Source organism: Coregonus lavaretus (genome assembly GCF_964263955.1).
Source record: "Coregonus lavaretus genome assembly, contig: SUPER_35_unloc_5, whole genome shotgun sequence".
NCBI lineage: Eukaryota > Metazoa > Chordata > Actinopteri > Salmoniformes > Salmonidae > Coregonus > Coregonus lavaretus.
In genome coordinates, this window is record NW_028167177.1 from 356,096 (window position 1) to 379,463 (window position 23,368).

General features: G+C 41.6%; 1 protein-coding gene across 2 annotated transcripts in view; it reads left to right on the forward strand.

The window, feature by feature from the left end:
- Positions 1-18,937, forward strand: part of LOC311110384 (uncharacterized protein) — a 38,471-nt gene extending 19,534 nt beyond the window's left edge. For both annotated transcript variants that reach the window (XM_084188931.1, XM_084188930.1), the window contains exons 5-7: positions 9,894-10,005; positions 10,196-10,305; positions 15,692-18,937. In XM_084188931.1, the coding sequence (XP_084045057.1) occupies positions 9,894-10,005; positions 10,196-10,305; positions 15,692-16,639 (1,170 nt within the window). In that variant the 3' untranslated portion in view covers positions 16,640-18,937. The remainder of the gene's footprint in view (positions 1-9,893; positions 10,006-10,195; positions 10,306-15,691) is intronic.
- The last annotated feature ends 4,431 nt before the right edge of the window (positions 18,938-23,368 follow it).

The following is a 23,368-nucleotide window of genomic DNA, read 5'->3' on the forward strand; positions in this document are numbered from 1 at the left end:
ATACACTATATATACAAAAGTATGTGGACCCCCCTTCAAATTAGTGGATTCGGCTATTTCAGCCCGTTGCTGACAGCTGTATAAAATCGAGCAAATAGCCATGCAATCTCATTTTACATTTACATTTTAGTCATTTAGCAGACGCTCTTATCCAGAGCGACTTATAGTTAGAGTGCATACATTTTCATACTGGCCCCCCGTGGGACATACCATGGAAATAACATTAGATGGAAATAACATTAGATGGAAATAACGTTAGATGGAAATAACGTTAGAAATAAATAACATTAGATGGAAATGACATTAGATGGACATAATATTAGATGGAAATGACGTTAGATGGAAATGACGTTAGATGGAAATGACGTTAGATGGAAATAACATTAGATGGAAATAACATTAGATATAAATAACATTAGATGGAAATAATGCTCTTGTAGCTGAATGGAAGCAAGTCCCCACAGCAATGTTCTAACATCTAGTGGAAAGCCTTACCAGAAGAGTGGAGGCTGTTATAGCAGCAAAGGGGGGACCAGCTCCATATTAATGCCCAGGATTTTGGAGTGAGATGTTCGACGAGCAGGTGTCCACATACTTTTAGTCATGTAGTGTATGTCACCAGTAGTTAATGTACAGTTAATCCCCATAATTTGGTTACATATATTTCTGTTAATGCATGTACTAATTACAGTCATTTACCGTTTTAATTCTCAGTGTGGAAACGTTGTTTGTGGAGTTCACAGCCTGCTACACTTGTGAGAAACAAATGTTGGTTTATTTCATAACCATCATTTACAACATTTGTAAATGTCTTCATTGTCTTTTGTTTGGAGTGCTCCATGTGAGCAATGAGCATGTCTGGTTTGCTATTGTTGTGGGAGCACGTGCGCCAGAGCACGCATAGAAATACCTGGCCTGCTGCGCAGAAAATTAGGAAAGTGTTTTTTGAACATTCATTACGAATGATAATATATTAAACTATAGTTTCTCATAGTAAGCAAGTTGAAAAATCTTTACAACCATCTCCCCCTCAATTATCACCAATCCTCGGTGTGAAAGAGCAATAAAGGTTATAGGCCTACTGCTGCATTGGCAAATTTTGTCATCAGTCTGGCATTCTCTGGATTTATGGTGCTTTCAAGACAACTGGGAACTCTGAAAAAAACAAGATCGAATCATGATGACGTCATTGATCTTCAGGTCGTAGCTCTAGAAAGAGGCCCGAGTTCCAGATTTACAATTCCGAATTGGATGACCGTTCAAAACGTATTTTCCCAGTCGGAGCTAGTTTTTACCGACTTCCCAGTTGTCTTGAACTCACTGAAGTCAAGTTTTCGCAGTTCCGAGTTAACAGTTATTTTGAGCGCGCCACAAATCATGCTTCATTGACAGCATGGCCAATGTTGAATGTTTATCATTTTAAACTTGGAAAAGAGACCCGTAATCCCAGATTTGGGACCACACAGCCACTCCACTGAATAGCAGGCTAGTGATTGCTTTGCAATGCTTGCAGTTAGCCACTGTCACTGATTCCTTCCAAACAACTCATTGTTGAATTTGCGATTTCCAACTTTTTAGTCATTTAGCAGACGCTCTTATCCAGAGCGACTTACAGTTGGTGAGTGCATACATTTTTCATACTGGCCCCCCGTGGGAATCGAACCCACAACCCTGGCGTTGCAAACGCCATGCTCTACCAACTGAGCTACACGGGGCCTACACTTGTTGTGTAATGTTTATGGCCGATGAGCACCGATATGTTTTATCTATAATTTCTCTTCATTATTTCTCGTCATATGACAAGGATTAAAAAGGATTTGCCAGTAGATTGTCGACTTGATTCATGATGATGACTGCTAGCTAAGATTTTGAAAGTGTGATGTTGACATGATCAGTCCAATCAAAGCTACTGTAGATATAACGTGATTTGACGTCATTTTATCTGTGGCCATTGACCTTGAGCCTTCTTGGATGGGCACTTCTAATTTAACTATATGGCAGCACCCAAGGGGCTTGAATTTTCTAGCTCTACCCTTAGGACTTGGCCGTGACATACTGTCCCCGTGAGTGACAGAACACTGAGCTAATCATGGCGCAACTAGAGAACATTACCAACACCTATCCGCTGGCTGCCCCACCACCACAGAAAGCACTGAGCTAGGCTGAAACACCAGCATTTTGGAGCTGCCTTACTCAAGAAAGCAAAAAAGAGACCATGTTTGTATGCGGCTTTATTAACTCCAAGATTTTTTACATTGTTTGCAAACTGATATGTGACACGCATTAGGTGCGCTGTTTAGAATGGCGTTTTCCGCGAATTGCATTTTGGCAATTTTCTTTAAATTACATCTTATTAGCTGCTTCATTACAGGAGTTGCATGTTCAATAATAGGCTATATCCTTTTGACTGTAAGACGATAGGCTTGCTATTGTTGCATGTTTCCATTAAGCTCTTAATGAAAAATGTTTGGTTGTTGTATGCATGCATAGTATCAGAGAGGAAGAGACAAAGTCAAAATCTGTCCAAAATAAACCCAATGCGTTTCTATGGGCTTATTTTGGGCCTAAGCTTCCCGACTGCCTTCCCACCCATTGTTAGGGCGAAACATAAGCATCACTTCATTCTATACAGAGCGCTGATAGTATTTTCTGTTGGTCACGTAATTATACTGTTTGGAAATTACATATTATTACAAATAAATTTCCCCCTGTTTTTGTTCAGTCTGAGACAGTAGCTTTAAACTTGGCCCATATTTTGTCGTATTCTTTTGACTTGCAATAGTTTTCTCAAATTTGACAGTGTTCATTGACAGTTGGAGCCATTCTGCAAATGAGGGTGGCTGTTCCTCTTTCTAATGCCTTAAAATGACCCTTTTAGCAATGAGAGTGAATGAGTTAGTGTCCTGAGCATGGAAGCATTTGGTGTATTTTCTGGGTGGTTTATTCCCAGCAAGATAAAGGCTGCATTTGTGTGTAGTCTATTTTCTTGTGCTACTTGAAATAGAGAGAATATTATTTTCCAATATGCTTTCAACTTAGGACACTTGACCAACATATGTTCAAGCCCAGCATCATCTGATTTACATCACCAACATTTGCTATCAGTTGTCATTTTTGCCTTGTACGTTTAATAGGGAGTCCAGTAAGTTCTATTAATTATATTATACTGAACCATTTGTGATTTAGAATCTCTGCACATTTTTAAACTGTTTTCCACACCTTTTTCCATTCAATTTCTTGTATATTCATCTTTAAATCTTTACTCAATTTTTCCCTTAAGGGAAGGTGTAGTACCCTTGTTTTTTCGTTTAAGAATTTATATATCCTGGATGCTAGGTAGTTTTTGGAATGGACATCCTTTATGAAACTTTCCAATTCGTTCAAATCATGTTTCAATGCAATTGTTCTATCTGCTGACTTGAATGCCTGTACAATCTGAATGATTCTAAAATGGTTGGTAGAGCCGGTCTTATCCTTCAGTTCATTCAGATCCATAATTATACCATCTTTATACAAATCAGACGCGGTCCAAACTCTCATCTCTAGCCAATTTATCCACCAGAGGCGGCTGGTGGGAGGAGCTATAGGAGGACGGGCTCATTGTAATGGCTGGAATGGAATCAATGGAATGGAGTCGAACGTGGTTTCCATATGTTTGATGTGTTTGATACCGTTCCATTGATTCCATTCCAACCATTACAACAAGCCTTTCCACCTATAGCTCCTCCCACCAGCCGCCTCTGCTCTCCACAATACTGGTCTGGGATTGGTTAATATGTGTTGGTTGCTCCAGATGGTTGCTTGAAAAGAGTTCAATAATGAGACCGCACATTTATTTCCAACAATTTTAACGTTCCAAGAAGCAGAACTTGTAGGATGGTATTTCAGATATTCCGGTAGTATTCCGTATGCTATCAATCTTAGTGGTATTGGGTGGGACATTTCTTATTCAGTTGCTAACCAAGTGGGAGGTTATTATGGTGGGTAGAGCCAGTTTGTCTTATTACATATGACAAGTAATATGTTTTAATATCCGGAAGTGACATGCCTCCTTTATATTTTGGCACCATTAGTTTGCGTGGTTGCTTTGAATCCCATATCATTTTAGTGATTGTTATATTAATCTTCTTTAAGGCCCAGTGCAGTCAAAAGTGTGAGTTTCCTGTGTTTTATATATATTGTCACACTATGAGGTTGGATTAATACTGTTAAATTGTGAAAATGATGATAACGCCCTTTAGAGTAAGAGCTGTTTGAAAAGACCGCCTGAAATGTCTGCCTGTTTTGGTGGGATGGAGTTTTGGCCTGCCTTGTGACATCACCAGGCGGTAAATTAGTTAATAGACCAATAAGAGAGTTAGTTTTACGTTTTCCCCTCCCAGTTAATACTGTACCAGTAGCATTCTTTATGGAGGGGATATATGATCGTGTTGTCCTTTTATCGTTCTTGCCAGCAGTTTTTCAGCCTTGTTCCCCCTCTTCATAGTATGTCAACCTTGAATATGCTAATTCTACTTAAATTGCTTTCGTTTCCACCGTGTTGTATTGATATTTAAATTGTAATTTTTTTTTGCAGATTAACATTAGGTGCATTCATAGTAGAATTACCTAACTAGCACTTCCATTTCCCTTTCCAACTCTGTTTCTTTTTCAAGTCTTTTCCTCCTTTTCCAGCCAGAATAACTTTGAATTTAAAACAGCATTCAAGGCTTCCGAAACAAAAATAGTCATCAGTTGACTTGTCATTAATTTCCATGAAATCTTCAATTTCTTTGCAAATAAAAGGTACAGAATCATGCTCTGACATTAGTGAAGGGTTAAATCACCACTTGTACATTTAGGGTGGGCTTCCCTCTTATTTCTACAACCAATTTTACTGGACTGTGATCAGATGTAATAATGTTATCTATTGTCACTGATTGTACCTTGGGGATAAGCGAGTTGGACAGAAAAAAATAGTATAGTCTGAAGTGGACTGGAGAGTAAAATGTATACTCTGTCTTTAGTCAATGCCACTCCGACATTGCTCGTCCTAATATTTATATATTTCTTAATTCCATTATTTTACTTCCATTGTTAAATACTACTGCACTGTTGGAGCTAGGAACACAAGCATTTCACTACACCTGCAATAACATCTGCTAAATATGTGACCAATACGATTTGATTTGATTTCTGGATGTAGTATTTGCCAGATGTCTACAAGCCCATTGTTATTGATCATATCTAATAGTAATATTCTAGATTTTGTAGCTGTAAAGGCTTTCTTAGTTGATCTGTTCTCCACATTCAATATTGGATTAAAATCCCCTCTTGTAACACAATTCTGTAATTCTGGGAAATTGAATTGTCGTCACTGAATATCAGAAAAAAGCAAAGGCATTTGAGCGTTGAGCTCAACATACTGAGACTTTATCTTGCGCTTAATAGTATTCTTGAACAGCACTGCTACTCCCCTTGCTTTGGGTGAAGAAGATGTTAAATGTATTTCTCCATCCCAGTCTTTTTTAATTTGTTCCATGTGTTGTCCCATTAAATGAGTTTCTTGCAACAGGGCTATGAACAATGTTCCCTTAAAAATGTTTTGCCACTGAGCAAATTTCAGGTCTACTGAGCGTAAGCTTGAACATTGTGAAAATTCTGTGCAATTTCCAGCGTGCGTGTACTGTGAACTCTGAGGCTGTGCCTGCTTTAAGTTACAGTTTTAACAGTGGCCACGTAGGCTACTGTGACTATTTGACAAGAATGTAGGTGGACCAGAGTGGCCCACCATCAAAAACAATGGAGAAAATGCATCCCATAACATTTTAACATGGAAATAGCTATTCTATCATTCAGCCTACAGTAGCAGCCAACGTGTGGTGTTCAATGTACAGTACCAGTCAAATGTTTGGACAAACCTACTCATTCCAGGGTTTTTCTTTATTTTGACAGTTTTCTACATTGTAGAATAATAGTGACAACATCGAAACTATGAAATAACACATGGAATCATGTAGTAACCAAAAAAGTGTTAAACAAATCAAAATATATTTTATATTTGAGATTCTTCAAATAGCCACCCTTTGCCTTGATGACAGCTTTGCACACTTGGCATTCTCTCAACCAGCTTCATGAGGTAGTCACCTGCAATGCATTTCAATTAACAGGTATGTGCCTTGTTAAAGGTTAATTTGTGGAATTTCTTTCCTCCTTAATGCGTTTGAGACAATCAATTGTGTTGTGACAAGGTAGGGGGGGTATACAGAAGATAGCCCTATTTGGTAAAAGACCATGTCCATATTCTGGCAAGAACAGCTCAAATAAGCAAAGCGAAACGACAGTCCATCATTACTTTTAGACATGAAGGTCAGTCAATCTGGAACATTTCCAGAACTTTGAAAGTTTCTTCAAGTGCAGTCGCAAAAACCATCAAGCGCTATGATGAAACTAGCTCTCATGAGGACCGCCACAGGAAAGGAAGACCTAGAGTTACCTCTGCTGCAGAGGATAAGTTCATTAGAGTTAACTGCACCTCAGATTGCAGCCCAAATGCTTCAGAGTTCAAGTAACGGACACATCTCAACATCAACTGTTCAGAGGAGACTGCGTGAATCAGGCCTTCATAGTCGAATTGCTGCAAAGAAACCACTACTACTAAAGGACACCAATAAGAAGAAGAGACTTGCTTCGGCCAAGAAACACGAGCAATGGACATTAGACCGGTGGAAATCTGTCCTTTGGTCTGATGAGTCCAAATTTGAGATTTTTGGTTCCAACCGCTGTGTCTTTGTGAGACGCAGAGTAGGTGAACGAATGATCTCCGCATGTGTGGTTCCCACCGTGAAGCATGGTGGAGGAGGTGTGATGGTGTGGGGGTGCTTTGCTGGCGAGAGTGTGGGTGATTTATTTAGAATTCAAGACACACTTAACCAGCATGGCTACCACAGCATTCTGCAGCGATACGCCATCCCATCTGGTTTGTGCTTAGTGGGACTATCATTTGTTTTTAAACAGGACAATGACCCAAAACACACCTCCAGGCTGTGTAAGGGCTATTTGACCAAGAAGGATGATGGAGTGCTGCATCAGATGACCTGGCCTCCACAATCACCCGACCTCAACCCAATTGAGATGGTTTGGGATGAGTTGGCCCGCAGAGTGAAGGAAAAGCAGTCAACAAGTGCTCAGCATATGTGTGAACTCCTTCAAGACTGTTGGAAAAGCATTCCTCATGAAGAGCGTGCAAAGCTGTCATCAAGGCAAAGGGTGGCTACTATCTCAAATATAAAATATATTTTGATTTAACACTTTTTTGGTTACTACATGATTCCATATGTGTTATTTCATAGTTTTGATGTCTTCACTATTATTCTACAATGTAGAAAATAGTAAAAATAAAGAAAAACCCTTGAATGAGTAGGTGTGTCCAAACCTTTGACTGGTACTGTAGGCCTATATTCCATGAGAGTTTAAAAAAAAAACATGCAGGGCTTGACATTAACCTGTTTATCCACTTGTCTTTCACACAAGGAGGTGACTGAAAATGTTGTTGTGTTTGATGCAAGAAACCACATTACAAAATAAAATGCATTATTATACCCATACCATTATTACAGAGAATCAGACAAATTATGATACCCTCTGCCTATTGGCTACTTAGCTTATTCAAGCCTGTCTCAAAATACAACACTGCCCCTTTAAGTAAAAAAAAAAGCTCTTTACCTGACTCGCTTTTCAAAGATGCCTAGAAATGTACACGTTTTGTGCTCTTATAGGAAGCAATCACTCCCCTATTGCTGACTGCAAATGATCTATAACTGGGCTAATAACTTGCAAAGGATATGAACAAAATGTGCACACGTGGCTACATGCAGCTCTCGCTTTGATCTCAAAACAAGCACATCTACTCACGACCACTCATGCTGTAAACACAGTCCAGTTCAAAGTAAATCGCACAGATCCATATATGGCAATGGTCTATTTGCATATAGGCCTACTGCAGCTCTGATTGTTTATGCCGCACCGGTCTGTGTAGAGTACGGGTGAGTAGTGCATGTCAATGCAATGGAATCCTACTCCGATGCATTCTGCCTACAACAAAATCTCTTGTATAGTTCGTTTTGTTTCAATATGTTAAATTGAAAGTGGCTAATATTGCGTTGATTCGATCACAATTGCAACAGTAAATGGAAACGTTGATGGTGTTAACAGGGAAATATCTAGAACAGTGGCCACCAACCTTTTCTGTGTCCAGATCGCTTTCTGAGTCAAAATGCAAGCCGAGCTCTACCGCTCAACAATGCCAATACATTGTTGTTCAGGCAATTAAAAAAAGTTATACCGTCTTGCAGCTGATGGGGTGACTCGAGTCTCACCGCATTATTTCTGCCTCATGTTGTTACTCCTATGAACAGAGAAAGTGAAACATTCCTCGATATTAAAAAATACCCAAGCCACTAATAATAACAACAATGCAAGCCTATAGATACACTTTTCTACTCATTCATTACTGCTGCACTGCTTGTTGTAGCATTTTATGGCTTATAAAAGTGTTGAATACAAAGACTAAGAACTTAAACATGAACTCGCTCATAAAAACAGCAGCTCTTTGCTGTATTCGTTGACAGTCTGTCTCTAGTCATGGTTTTAAACGTTTTGAAACCTCACAGTATCAACTTCGCTGTAGCTTTCTTTTATGCCTGCTACGTTACTGCAGACATTGGATTCTGAGCCATCCGATTGGCCAGCGGTAGGCCTATAGTGCACTTGATTTGCTCTCTGGGTCCGCCGGGAATGCAGACCTTGTGCCTTCAGACACATGAAATGGTTGAAAATGGCAACAGTTCGCCTACCCGGCGCACAGGGCAGGTGAATCAGGTGCACTTACCGCCAACAGCTCGAGACAAATAAAACTAAATAGGAACACAAGACTTTATCGTTGGGTTTTTTACAGAAATGTTTGGCGATCGACCGGTTGGTGACCATTGCTCTAGAAAGTTCAATCTCATGCTTCTCTCTGTGGGCTGATGTTTCTGCGAGGCAGTCCCGGGCTACTGGGCACGCAGTTTAGAGGGAACATTGGCTATGACACATTTTAATTCATTTAGGTAATTAAATATTTGTTTCCTTTTAATGCGATGTGCCATAGACTTCACATTCCATGAAATGATGTTCAATTCATAACATTTCTTCTGTCTACTGGCAATAAAAAATATATAAAATACAAAATACAAAAAAGATTAATGGCTGTAGTACCATAGGAGGAAGAAGCCTCTTAGAGTAGGCGCTCATGTCGCGTTCAAAACAACTGGGAACTCGTAACTGTCCGACCAGAAGATCACTGACGTCATGATTAGACCTTGTATTTTTTTCGAGTTTCCAGTTGTTTTGAATGCGGCATCAGAGTAGGAGTGATCTAGGATCAGTTTTTCCTTTTAGATCATAATGAATAAGATTATTCAGAAAGATCCTAGATCAGCACTGAGACTCTTTGTGGATACGGGCCCAGGTCTTGATACATTTTGTCTCAAGTGTGGGACCATGCCTATGAATTATCAAACCATTAAAGGGAAGTTAGAGGTAATTTTGGGAACCAGTGCGAACTAGCTTAGCTGCAAACACTGGAAATCTTCGGGTACAGCTAGCAAGCTAGTCAGCATTGGTTGGCTGAATTACCTCTTAACTGCCTGTATACTGGACGCAGAAACATAATAATGGTATCCACGAGTTAATCTCTTTAAAGAGTGTCACATAATCAAATCAACTAACACGTTTGCATAGTATCAAAGCAACTAACATGTTTGCATAGTACTCATGGCAATCCCTCATTGCCCAATCAGAAGATGCTCCATAGCAGGGTGCTCATATCAGATTTCTTGATGCAACATCCTCTCACTCTGTATCTCTTACAGTCTGTAGACATGGAGGATGGGAAGCCTGATCTGCTGCTAGTCAAAGTGGAGACAATAGAAGACGGACCAGAGAGCATTGACCTTCTGAGTGGACTAAAGATGGGGGAGCAAGGTAAGGGAGAAATACATATAGCCTACATACAGTAATAGATCTTCAATGGGAATAGTGATGGCTATTTTTCCTTCATTCATAAAATGAAATCAATACTTATATTTAGATACTAAAACACACATAATTTATGTACTTGACCAGGTAATTGACTTAAACTCCTAAATGTCTATTTTGTAACCTCTTCCTGCAGATGGTTGGCTGGAGGCTAACAAGGGAGACTGGGTGGCCATCTTGGATTCCCAGACAGGCGCAGCCAAGGGCCCGGGGGACCACATCACTGAGCAGGGCGAGATAGTGGAGGTCAGTGGATGGGACAGCGTCCTCAACTCTGGGCTGGGGAACAACACTGTTAACCACAACCAGAAACAGACAGTCGAACACAAAACAACAACTGAGTTTAGTCTCCATGACAACAGACTGGCTGAGCCCCAAATGAAAAAAGACTACAGTTTAGAATACTAAAGTACTTACTATAGAATTCTGTAGTATACTGTAGAATACTATACTACACACTGTAGTATCACTCAATCGTGTAGTGCTTACTATAGAATGTTGTAGTATACTGTAGAATACTGTAGTAAATACTACAGTATTTTCAGCATTACAAAAACCAGTCATGCCCGCAAAAACACTACAGTCCACAAAAACGCTACCGTTTTTTAATTATAGTACAGTGCCTTCAGAAAGTATTCACACCCCTTGACTTTTTCCACATTTTGTTACAGCCTGAATTTAAAATCGATTAAATTTAGATTTTGTGTCACTGACCTACACACAATACCCCATAATGTCAAAGTGGAATTATGTTTTTAGAAATGTTTACAAATGAATTACAAATTCAAAGCTGAAATGTTTTGAGTCAATAAGTATTAAACCCCTTTGTTATGGCAAGCCTAAATATGTTCAGGAGTAAACATTTGCTTAACAAATCACATAATAAGTTGCATGGATTCCTACCTCATCACTGTACTCCACACATACAATTATCTGTAAGGTCCCTCAGTCAAGCAGTGAATTTCAAACACAGATTCATCCACAAAGACCAGGGAGGTTTTCCATTGCCTCGCAAAGAAGGGCATCTATTGGTAGATGGGTAAAAATAACAAAAGCAGACATTGAATATCCCTTTGAGCATGGTGATGTTATTAAGTACACTTTGGATGGTGTATTAATACACTCAGTCACTACAAAGATACAGGCGTCCTTCCTAACTCGGTTGCCGGAGAGGAAGGAAACCATTCAGGGATTTCACCATAAGGCCAATGGTGACTTTAAAACAGTTACAGAGTTGAATGGCTGTGATAGGAGAAAACTGAGGATGGATCAACAACATTGTAGTTACTCCACAACACTAACTTAAATGACAGAGTGAAAAGAAGGAAGCCTGTACAGAATAAAAATATTCCAAAACATGGATCCTGTTTGCAATAAGGCACTAAAGTAAAACTGCAGAAAATGTGGCAAAGAAATGTACTTTATGTCCTGAATACAAAGCGTAATGTTTGAGGCAAATCTAACACAACACATCACTGAGTACCACTCTTCATATTTTCAAGTATGGTGGTGGCTGCATCATGTTATGGGCTTGCTTGTCATCCGCAAGGACTGGGGAGTTTTTTAGGATAAAAAGAAACGGAATAGAGCTAAGCACAGGCAAAAACCTAGAGGAAAAACCTGGTTTCCAACAGACACTGGAAGACACATTCACCTTTCAGCAGGACAATAACCTAAAACACAAGGCCAAGTCTACACTGGAGTTGCTTACCAAGACGACATTGAATGTTCCTAAGTGGCCTAGTTACAGTTTTGACTTAACCTCCATAGGATCAGTGTCCCGAAATCGGGACAGTTGCTTCTCAATATGCGATATGTGACTAGAATGGCGTTGTAAACAACAGCCAACTTTCCGGGACATAGACATGTATTATCGTCAGAAAGCTTAAATTATTGTTAATCTAACTGCAGTGTCCAATGTACAGTAGCTATTACAGCGGAATAAATACCATGCTATTGTTTGAGGATAGTGCACAACAACAACAACACTTTAATCAAGGCAACTGGTTTGATACATTCACCTCTGACGGTAAATAATGTACTTGCATTCAGTAATCTTGCTCTGATTTGTCATCCTGAGGGTCCCAGAGATAAAATGTAGCATAGTTTTGTTTGATAAAATCCATTTTTATATCCTAACACAATCCATGTTGTATACAGCGTTTTGCATGAATTCCGACTCTAATCGGCAAAACGTTGTTTAACCCGGTCAAGTTCGGTTTCTGTGCAATCCTCAGACACTCTAGAAGGCAACCAAACTTGTTTCATCATTCTACATTACGTATTGGCAACACAACACGTCAATTAGCCCATGAAGGTCAGCCATCGTTACGCACCAATGAGACAAGCGGTGTTCACTTGATTGACAGTACTTTGGTCCTATGACCACCTATCGTTTTGTAACATAGCTAGCTAGATAGCCAATGAGCTGGGCTTTCCAGCAGTGTGTGAACGCCCTTTGTACGACAGCCAGCCATCATACTAGAGCTGTGCGCAACAGTGTTCATTCCCAGTTGAAATCAAACAGGACGCAGGGTAGTTTACGTTACGCAGCGGTTCGTTCTCTTCTACGAATGGATGAGGACTCTGTGAGTGAGCACAGTTTTGATTCCAGCATGGAATAAATGTTTTTGGAAGGAAAATATCCACTTTTAGATCAGTAACTAAAATATGTTTTTGCTTCTCATGCTAATGCTGTTGTTTAAATGGTTGCATATTCATTTGAGATATTTTTCTTTTATTTCTCTATTTATTTATTTATTTATTTATTTATATATACACACACAGTACCAGTCAAATGTTTGGACACACCTACTCATTCAAGAGAATGCCAAGAGAGTGCAAAGCTGTCATCAAGGCAAAGGGTGGCTATTTTAATATAAAATATTAGGTTACTTCATGATTCCATATGTGTTATTTCATAGTTATGATGTCTTCACTATTATTCTACAATGTAAAAATAAAGAAAAACCCTTGAATGAGTAGGTGTGTCCAAACTTTTGATTAGTGTATATATACACTACCAGTCAAAAGTTTTATATTTGAGATTCTTCAAAGTAGCCACCCTTTGCCTTGATCACAGCTTTGCACACTCTTGGCATTCTCTCAACCAGCTTCACCTGGAATGCTTTTCCAACAGTCTTGAAGGAGTTCCCACATATGCTGAGCACTTGTTGGCTGCTTTTCCTTCATTCTGCGGTTCGACTCATCCCAAACCATCTCAATTGGGTTGAGGTCGGGTGATTGTGGAGGCCAGGTCATCTGATGCAGCACTCCATCACTCTCCTTTTTGGTCAAACACTTTTTTGGTTACTACATGATTCCATATGTGTTATTTCATAGTTTTGATGTCTTCACTATTATTCTACAATGTAGAAATATAGAAAAACCCTGGAATGAGTAGGTGTGTCCAGACTTTACTGGTACTGTGTGTGTGTGTGTGTGTGTGTGTGTGTATATATATATATATATATATATATATGTGTGTATGTATATATATATGTGTATATGTATATATACACTGCTCAAACAAATAAAGGGAACACTTAAACAACACAAAGTCAATCACACTTCTGTGAAATCAAACTGTCCACTTAGGAAGCAACACTGATTGACAATAAATTTCACATGCTGTTGTGCAAATGGAATAGACAACAGATAGAAATTATAGGCAATTAGCAAGACACCCCCAATAAAGGACTGGTTTTGCAGGTGGTGACCACAGACCACTTCTCAGTTCCTATGCTTCCTGGCTGATGTTTTGGTCACTTTTGAATGCTGGCGGTGCTTTCACTCTAGTGGTAGCATGAGACGGAGTCTACAACCCACACAAGTGGCTCAGGTAGTGCAGCTCATCCAGGATGGCACATCAATGCAAGCTGTGGCAAGAAGGTTTGCTGTGTCTGTCAGCGTAGTGTCCAGAGCATGGAGGCACTACCAGGAGACAGGCCTGTACATCAGGAGACGTGGAGGAGGCCGTAGGAGGGCAACAACCCAGCAGCAGGACCGCTACCTCCGCCTTTGTGCAAGGAGGAGCAGGAGGAGCACTGCCAGAGCCCTGCAAAATGACCTCCAGCAGGCCACAAATGTGCATGTGTCTGCTCAAACGGTCAGAAACAGACTCCATGAGGGTGGTATGAGGGCCCGACGTCCACAGATGGGGGTTGTGCTTACAGCCCAACACCGTGCAGGACGTTTGGCATTTGCCAGAGAACACCAAGATTGGCAAATTCGCCACTGGCGCCCTGTGCTCTTCACAGATGAAAGCAGGTTCACACTGAGCACATGTGACAGACGTGACAGAGTCTGGAGACGCCGTGGAGAACGTTCTGCTGCCTGCAACATCCTCCAGCATGACCGGTTTGGCGGTGGGTCAGTCATGGTGTGGGGTGGCATTTCTTTGGGGGGCCGCACAGCCCTCCTTGTGCTCGCCAGAGGTAGCCTGACTGCCATTAGGTACCGAGATGAGATCCTCAGACCCCTTGTGAGACCATATGCTGGTGCGGTTGGCCCTGGGTTCCTCCTAATGCAAGACAATGCTAGACCTCATGTGGCTGGAGTGTGTCAGCAGTTCCTGCAAGAGGAAGGCATTGATGCTATGGACTGGCCCGCCCGTTCCCCAGACCTGAATCCAATTGAGCACATCTGGGACATCATGTCTCGCTCCATCCACCAACGCCATGTTGCACCACAGACTGTGGGGAAATGATAGTGCCTTAAAGGCTCAGTGCAGTCAAAAATGTGATTTTCCTGTGTTTGAGATATATTTTCTCACTGAGGTTAGAATAATACTGTGAAAATTATAATACGCCTGAAATTTCTGCCTGTTTTGGTGGGATAGAGTTTTGGCCCTGCCTGGTGACATCACCAGGTGGTAAATTAGTTAATAGACCAATAAGAGAGTTCCAAACCTCTCTGCCAATAACAGCTAGTTTTCCCCTCCCCACTCAGACCACTCCCAGACCGTCCTAGCTCCATACTTGCCTGAGAAATTGCTCTGCTAAGAAGCTATTTTTGTTTCTTTTTGACAATTTGAATTGAAAACAATCACAGTAAGGTACTTAATTGTTACCCAGAAATGATTAGATACTGAGATAAAAACGGCTGCATGGGACCTTTAATTCGTGTTTACTTGACATAAAGTAGTGAATCTGTGTGTAATGTAATGTCGAACCTTTTCCAAAGTATTCAAAAATTAATTTGATCAAAGCGAAGGTACCAGATATACAGAAAAAGTAGTGTTACCATAGTGAGAAAAGTTATTCTACTTGTTACATATCGTGTTGTGAAATAAAAGTACTGTACTTCACATTATTTGAGTGTATGACCATTTTGTTGAAATGAAATAAATAATTGACTCCGTGCTGACTGATTTGGTTATTTTTGTATTGTTGCAGGGACTGAGTTTCCCTTATCTCAGTCGAACCAAAACATTATACTTAATTCTTGAATCAACACATATGGACATTTTTTTTATAGTCAACTCCAATGGGCCAATATACTTGAATCACAGTGTTAAAGATGAGCTTGACTGTGGTTAACATTTAGGATATCATGTAATGTTTCTCTGTGTACAGCAAAGAGTTTCTTATATAAACCTTTAAATGCTCTTCTGTACAATTTGTGTTTACAGTCTGCAGTTCATGAGGACCTGCTGATGTCCAGTGTTGCTGATGGGAGAGACTGGACCTCTGCAGCGGCTGGTCACAAACCCTGGCCCCGGATAAGAACCCTGGATCAGGAGCCGTTTCTCTTCCTTCCCGAGTCGGAAACAGGACCGAACCAAGAGGGACAGAGACTCAACCACCACCACCACACAGAACACAACCAGTGGACAGGGGGACTGAACAACCTCAGTCCTGGTGGTCATCAGAGAGATAGAGGCTCCAGTCAGGGATCCAGTCTGCAGCCCAGACCCTTCTCTTCACAGTCTCAGTGCAGGGATGAAGCAGGGCCTGGGGCTGATAGAGATAGACCCTCCTGTTCCTATGATACAAACACCACAGTATCCATGATGAACAGAGCAGGTCACACTGGGCTTCAGCCTTCACAGAGAGTGGTGGGAGAGCCCCCTGGTGGTAGTCTAACAGGAAGTCTGTCTTCTTCAGGGTCTCGTCTAATGCCTGGTGACTGGGTTCATAGAAGGCCTGGGCCTGGACCTGGGTCTAGCCTTCCTCAGTTACCTCATGGTTACCCCACAAATACAGACAGGGTCAGGATGGATGTTCAACACGAGAAGTATCTAGCCTATAACACAGCACACAATCCTAACACCCAAACAATGGCTAGAGGTCAAGGAGGGAGCTCAAAGACTAACCACCTGAGGGTGGTGGCTCCTGCTTCTACCTCCTCTGGTGTCATTGGATCACAATGTGGGAGGCCAAGCATTAAGACGGACGCAGACAAGCCATACGCCTGCCTCACGTGTGGGAAGCGCTTTGCTGAGGCGAACTATGTGAAGAAGCACCAGACTGTTCACACCAAAGAGAGACCCTTCAAGTGTAAACTGTGTTACAAGAGCTTCTCCTTCCAGAATAACCTTATCAGACACAGGAGTGTCCACAATGGGAAGAAATCATAAAAGTGTGTGAGATGTATGCAGGAGATAGCTGGGAACCATTCTTTAGCTGACATACCCTACATGACCAAAAGTATGTGGACATCCCTTCAAATTAGTCGATTGGCCCGTACTGAAGAGCTCAGTGACTTTCAACATGGCAACATCATAGGATGCCACCTTCCCAACAAGTCAGTTCATCAAATTTCTTCCTTGCTAAAGCTGCCTCGGTAAACTGTAAGTGCTGTTATTGTGAAGTGGAAACGCCTAGGAGCAACAACGGCTCAGCCACGAAGTGGTAGGCCACACAAGCTCACAGAACGGGACCGGCGAGTGCTGAAGCGCGTAGCGCATAAAAATTGTCTGTCCACAGTTGCAACACTCACTACCAAGTTCCAAACTGCCTCTGGAAAGAACGTCAGCACAAAAACTGTTTGTCGGGAGCTTCATGAAATGGGTTTCCATGGCTGAGCAGCCGCACACAAGCCTAAGATCACAATGCGCAATGTCAAGCGTCGGCTGGAGTGGTGTAAAGCTCGCCACCATTGGACTCTCATTGGACTCTGGAGTGATTAATCACGCTTCACCATCTGGCAGTCCAATGGATGAATCTGGAACAGTCCTCCATAGGAATGAATGCAATTCTACAGTGTTTCAATTAAATGTTTCAAGGACAAAATTACATTTTTTGTTTTTTTTGTTTTGTTTTGTGGGGACAGTAACATTAGTAATATAAAAAAATTACACTTTAAGGAAAATGTTATATTTTTTTATGTTTAGCTCACATAATATAATTTAAAATATGAATTAAGGTGTCTAATAGAAAAAACAAATGTAGACATTAATAAATGCATTTCTATAGCTTCCAAAATATTTTTTACAACGGTGGGGGAGTTCCAAGATGGAGGCACGGTGGCTTCAACACAGCGCCCCCTACTGTAATCTAGGGTGCGTTCGTAAATTCACTCTGGCGATCTAAACCGATTTCAGAACACTCTCGTCTGACAGTGTGCTACAGCGCAGAATACTAATTAATTTATTAACACACAACACCCAATAAATATTAAGTCTTATCATTCGTTTAATAGTTTTCTCAGCTTTTCATTTCCTTAAAACTGGTCATACTGATGACATTTTACACAGGTACAATCTTTCCACTATTTTGGAATGATTGAGTTTTCTCCCCGGTCCCTAAACGTCCTTGCTCAGCGAGCGAAGCTGAAGTGTAATAGACAACTTTACTGGTGTTAACTAAACTGAGCAAAAAAAGAAACGTCCTCTCACTGTCAACTGCGTTTATTTTCAGTAAACTTAACTTGTGTAAATATTTGTATGAACACAAGTTCCACAGACATGTGACTAACAGAAATGGAATAATGTGTCCCTGAACAAAGGGGGGATCAAAAATAACAGTCAGTATCTGGTGTGGCCACCAGCTGCATTAAGTACTGCAGTGCATCTCCTCCATGGACTGCACCAGATTTGCCAGTTCTTGCTGTGAGATGTTACCCCACTCTTCCACCAAGGCACCTGCAAGTTCCCAGACATTTCTGGGGGGAATGGACCTTGCCCTCACCCTCCGATCCTACAGGTCCCAGACGTGCTCAATTGGATTGAGATCCGGGCTCTTCGCTGGCCATGGCAGAACACTGACATTCCTGTCTTGCAGGAAATCACGCACAGAACGAGCAGTATGGCTGGTGGCATTGTCATGCTGGAGGGTCATATCAGGATGAGCCTGCAGGAAGGGTACCACATGAGGGAGGAGGATGTCGTCCCTGTAAAGCACAGCGTTGAGATTGCCTGCAATGACAACAAGCTCAGTCCGATGATGCTGTGACACACCGCCCCAGACCATGACGGACCCTCCACCTCCAAATCGATCCTGCTCCAGAGTACAGGCCTTGGTGTAACGCTCATTCCTTCGACAATAAACGTGAATCCGACCATCACCCCTGGTGAGACAAAACCGTGACTCGTCAGTGAAGAGCACTTTTTGCCAGTCCTCTCTGGTCCAGCGACGGTAGGTTTGTGCCCAACCAGTTGTTGCTGGTGATGTCTGGTGAGGACCTGCCTTACAACAGGCCTATAAGCCCTCAGTCCAGCCTCTCTCAGCCTATTGCGGACAGTCTGAGCACTGATGGAGGGACTGTGCGTTCCTGGTGTAACTCTGGCAGTTGTTGTTGCCATCCTGTACCTGTCCCGCAGGTGTGATGTTCGGATGTACCGATCCTGTGCAGGTGTTGTTACACGTGGTCTGCCACTGCGAGGACGATCAGCTGTCCGTCCTGTCTCCCTGTAGTGCTGTCTTAGGCGTCTCACAGTACGGACATTGAAATGTGTTGCCCTGGCCACATCTGCAGTCCTCATGCCACCTTGCAGCATGCCTAAGGCACGTTCACACATATGAGCAGGGACCCTGGGCATCTTTCTTTTGGTGTTTTTCAGAGTCCGTAGAAAGGCCTCTTTAGTGTCCTAAGTTTTCATAACTGTGACCTTAATTGCCTACCATCTGTAAGCTGTTAGTGTCTTATCGACCGTTCCACAGGTGCATGTTCATTAATTGTTTATGGTTCATTGAACAAAAATTGGAAACAATGTTTAAACCCTTTACAATGAAGATCTGTGAAGTTATTTGGATTTCTACGAATTATCTTTGAAAGACAGGGTCCTGAAAAAGGGACGTTTCTTTTTTTGCAGAGTTTAGATTAGCCTAGGCTAACCGTAATGTGTTCATTCGATTTATGCCATTATTCTGGTGAGTACTGTTTTATTTAGTCTTCTATGGCAACAAGTTATGGCAAGATAAGCTTAATGTATCTAACTGTAGACAAGCAGATGAAAACATCATCACACAACACCCATGACAGCCTACTATGTGAAACTGAGCCTGGCAGACCGGGAAAAAACCCCAACAGTAAACGGCATAAGATTTTACATGCCACAGTACCCCGTCTAAAATCAGCATAACCCAGGCATCATATCCGGATTTCTCAAAACCAAGATACGAGCTTATCCGGGTTATTGTAAACTGGACGTGATGTGCGTCAACTCATAAACAGAATACTTGAGTATCTTCAATAATAACGAGATATTAGTGTGCATGTAAATGGTTAGCGATAAATGGAACTATTTAGAGCAGAAGAAATATGAGATGCATAACCATGGTAGTAATTGAAAGGGAACACTGGAGATTATGGGGAAATTCAGACCCAAGGTGAGGACACAATGGTTTACCTGACACAAGACTGAATCCAAACATTACATTACATTTACATTTACGTCATTTAGCAGACGCTCTTATCCAGAGCGACTTACAAATACTGGATTGTATGTGCATTTTACATTTACTGTACTTTTTGCAGCATCTGTCTAATGAAATCTTATTACTGAAGGAAAGAGCTTTCAATTATTAGATGCTTTATTGTTTTGCTCTCCTAGCCTTGCCAATGAGTAACTGAAGCTTGGAACACAGCCCTAAATCCACACCATCACATTACTGTTTACGCAAACCAAAAACGGTCCATTATAGATCGCAATCTGGGTCAGGTGGATATCATTTGAAAGCTTATTCTATTGCCAAAATGCCTAGGTAAATTATCAAATACTGTAGGCTTTTCATAAGGCCTAACACAAGGTATAACACTTCTCCAGGCCTAACACAAGGTATAACACTTCTCCAGGCCTAACACAAGGTATAACACTTCTCCAGGCCTAACACAAGGCCTTTTCAAGTGTTTAGATGGGCCAAGGATCCGGCATTCACCGATATGTCACAACAAGCGCAAAGACCTGATACTGATCCTGGTTTCCGGTGCAGAAATGGCTAGGTTTACATAATCTCATTAGGTTTGAAAAATTACCAATTTGGTGTTGCCGAAATGGCGCCACGGCCGCCCCATGTTGGTCTCATCCCATCTTGTTTTCCCATCTTGTCACACATCGGACTTGGATAGGTGTTGTGGTGCTATTAAGGCTTTTTCAAAGCATGAGAATACATGACATTTATTTTCTTATTTTGATTTTTTAAAAGGTATCTGTAACCAACAGATGCATGTCTGTATTCCCAGTCATGTGAAATCCATAGATTAGGGCCTAATTAATTAATTTCAATTGACTGATTTCCTCATTTGAACTGTAACTCAGTAAAACTTTGAAATTGTTGCATGATGCCTTTATATTTTTGTTCAATATATATAGATATACTGAAAAAATATATGTTACAGTTCATAGAGGGAAATCAGTCAATTGAAATAATTTCCTTAGTACCTAATCTATGGATTTCACATTCAGGCCCTCATTTATGGATTTCACATGACAGGCCAGGGGTGCAGCCATGGGTGGGCCTGGGAGGGCATAGGCCCATGCACTTGGGAGCCAGGCCCAGCCAATCAGAATGTGTTTTTCCATACAAAAGGGCTTTATTACAGACAGAAATACTCCTCAGCACCACCCCCCCTCCCCCCGCCTCAGACGATCCTGCAGGTGAAGAAGCCGGATGTGGAGGTCCTGGGCTGGTAACACGTGATCTGTGGTTGTGAGGCCGGTTGGACGTACTGCCAAATTCTCTAAAACGACGTTGGAGGTGGCTTATGGTAGAGAAATTAACATTTAGTTATCTTGCAACAGCTCTGTGGGACATTCCTGCATTCAGCATGCCAAATGCATACTCCCTCAACTTGAGACATCTGTGGCATTCTTAAATGGAAGAAGTTTGGAACCAGCAAGACTCTTCCTAGAGCTGGCCGCCTGGCCAAACTGAGCAATCGGGGGAGAAGGGTCTTGGTCAGGGAGGTGACCGAGAACCCGATGGTCACTGACAGAGCTCCAGAGTTCCTCTGTGGAGAATGGAGAACCTTCCAGAAGGACATCCATATCTGCAGCACTCCACCAATCAGGTCTTTATGGTAGAGTGGCCAGACGGAAGCCACTCCTCAGTAAAAGGCACATGACAGCCCTCATGGAGTTTGCCAAAAGGCACCTAAAGGACTCTGACCATGAGAAACAAGATTCTCTGGTCTGATGAAACCAAGATTGAACTCTGGCCTGAATGCCAAGCGTCACGTCTGGAGGAAACCTGGCACCATCCCTACGGTGAAGCATAGTTGTGGCAGCATCATGGGGGTGTTTTACAGGGACTGGGAGACTAGTCAGGATCAAGAGAAAGATGAACGGAGCAAAGTACAGAGAGATCCTTGATGATAACCTGCTCCAGAGCACTCAGGACCTCAGACTGGGGCGAAGGTTCACCTTCCAACAGGACAACGACCCTAAGCACAGAGCCAAGACAAGGCAGGAGTGGATTCAGGACAAGTCTCTGAATGTCCTTGAGTGGCCCAGCCAGAGCCCGGACTTGAACCTGATCGAACATCTCTGGAGATACCCGAAAATAGCTGTGCAGCAACGCTCCCCATCCAACCTGACAGAGCTTGAGAGGATCTGCAGAGAAGAATGGGAGAAACTCCCCAAATACAGGTGTGCCAAGCTTGTAGCATCATACCCAAGAAGACTCGAGGCTGTAATCGCTGCCAAAGGTGCTTCAACAAAGTACTGAGTAAAGGGTCTGCATACTTATGTAAATGTTATATTATACATTTGCAAAAATGTCTAAAAACCTGGTTTTGCTTTGTCATTATGGGGTATTGTGTGTAGATTGATGAGGGAAAAAAACAATTTAATCAATTTTAGAATAAGGCTGTAACCAAACAATGTGGAAAAATGTCAATGGGTCTGAATACTTTCCGAAGGCACTGCTTGGGTGCTTGACTGCGGTAAATTAACGCTCTAAATTAAAAAACATACAATCTGACAAAACATAGCTGATATTTACATTTACATTTTAGTCATTTAGCTGACACTCTTATCCAGAGTGACTTGCAGTTAGTGAGTGCATACATTTCCATACTGATATGGCTGACTTGCTTAAATAAACGTGGTTTCTACTGAAAATGTAGATGTAGAAACTCTGGCATAAGGGGATGACGAGCGGATAAGAGGCAATCCGTAATTTCGATTAAGACATTAATCAGCGAGCTAGGACGGACGTAGTCAATATAACTATTTGTTCAGCACTTTTGAAATGTACAGCGACAGAATTCAGAACATGGGCCGTTCTTACAGTATTCTCCCTGTACACCAAGTCAGCACTGTAGGATAAATAAAGGGGGCATAAAAGCAGACAATGAAAGCTCTTACAATATTCGATGATTACCTTTCTCTAAAACAGGCTATAGACTACCTGTGCACCACCAAGTCAGAACAGTAGGCTCAATTATGAGGGGGAAAGGGACAAAATTCTTAGGGTGAGGCATATGGTCTACTAACAGCTTACTACACAACATACACTTAGTATTACTTTCTTAGCTACAGTATACATATCTCCCTGGCATATTACATAATTTATGCAGCAGCATACAATACATTTTTTAACTCCCCTTATGGCGCTGTGCTCACTTGAACAGGAAGGTGGCGCGGTGGTCCTTTGTGGGCAAATTTTGTCATCAAACTTTATCATCAAAGTCTGGCATTCACTGGATTTATGGTGCTTTCAAGACTACTGGGAACTCTGAAAAAAACAAGGTTGAATCATGACGTCAGTGATCTTCAGGTCGGAACTCTAGAAAGAGGCCCAAGTTCCCGACTTGTTATTCCAAGTTGGATGACTGTTCAAAACGTATTTTCCCAGTCGGAGCTCCTCTTTTTCCAAGTTCCCAGTTGTCTTGAACTCACTGAAGTCTGAAATTTCCCAGTTCC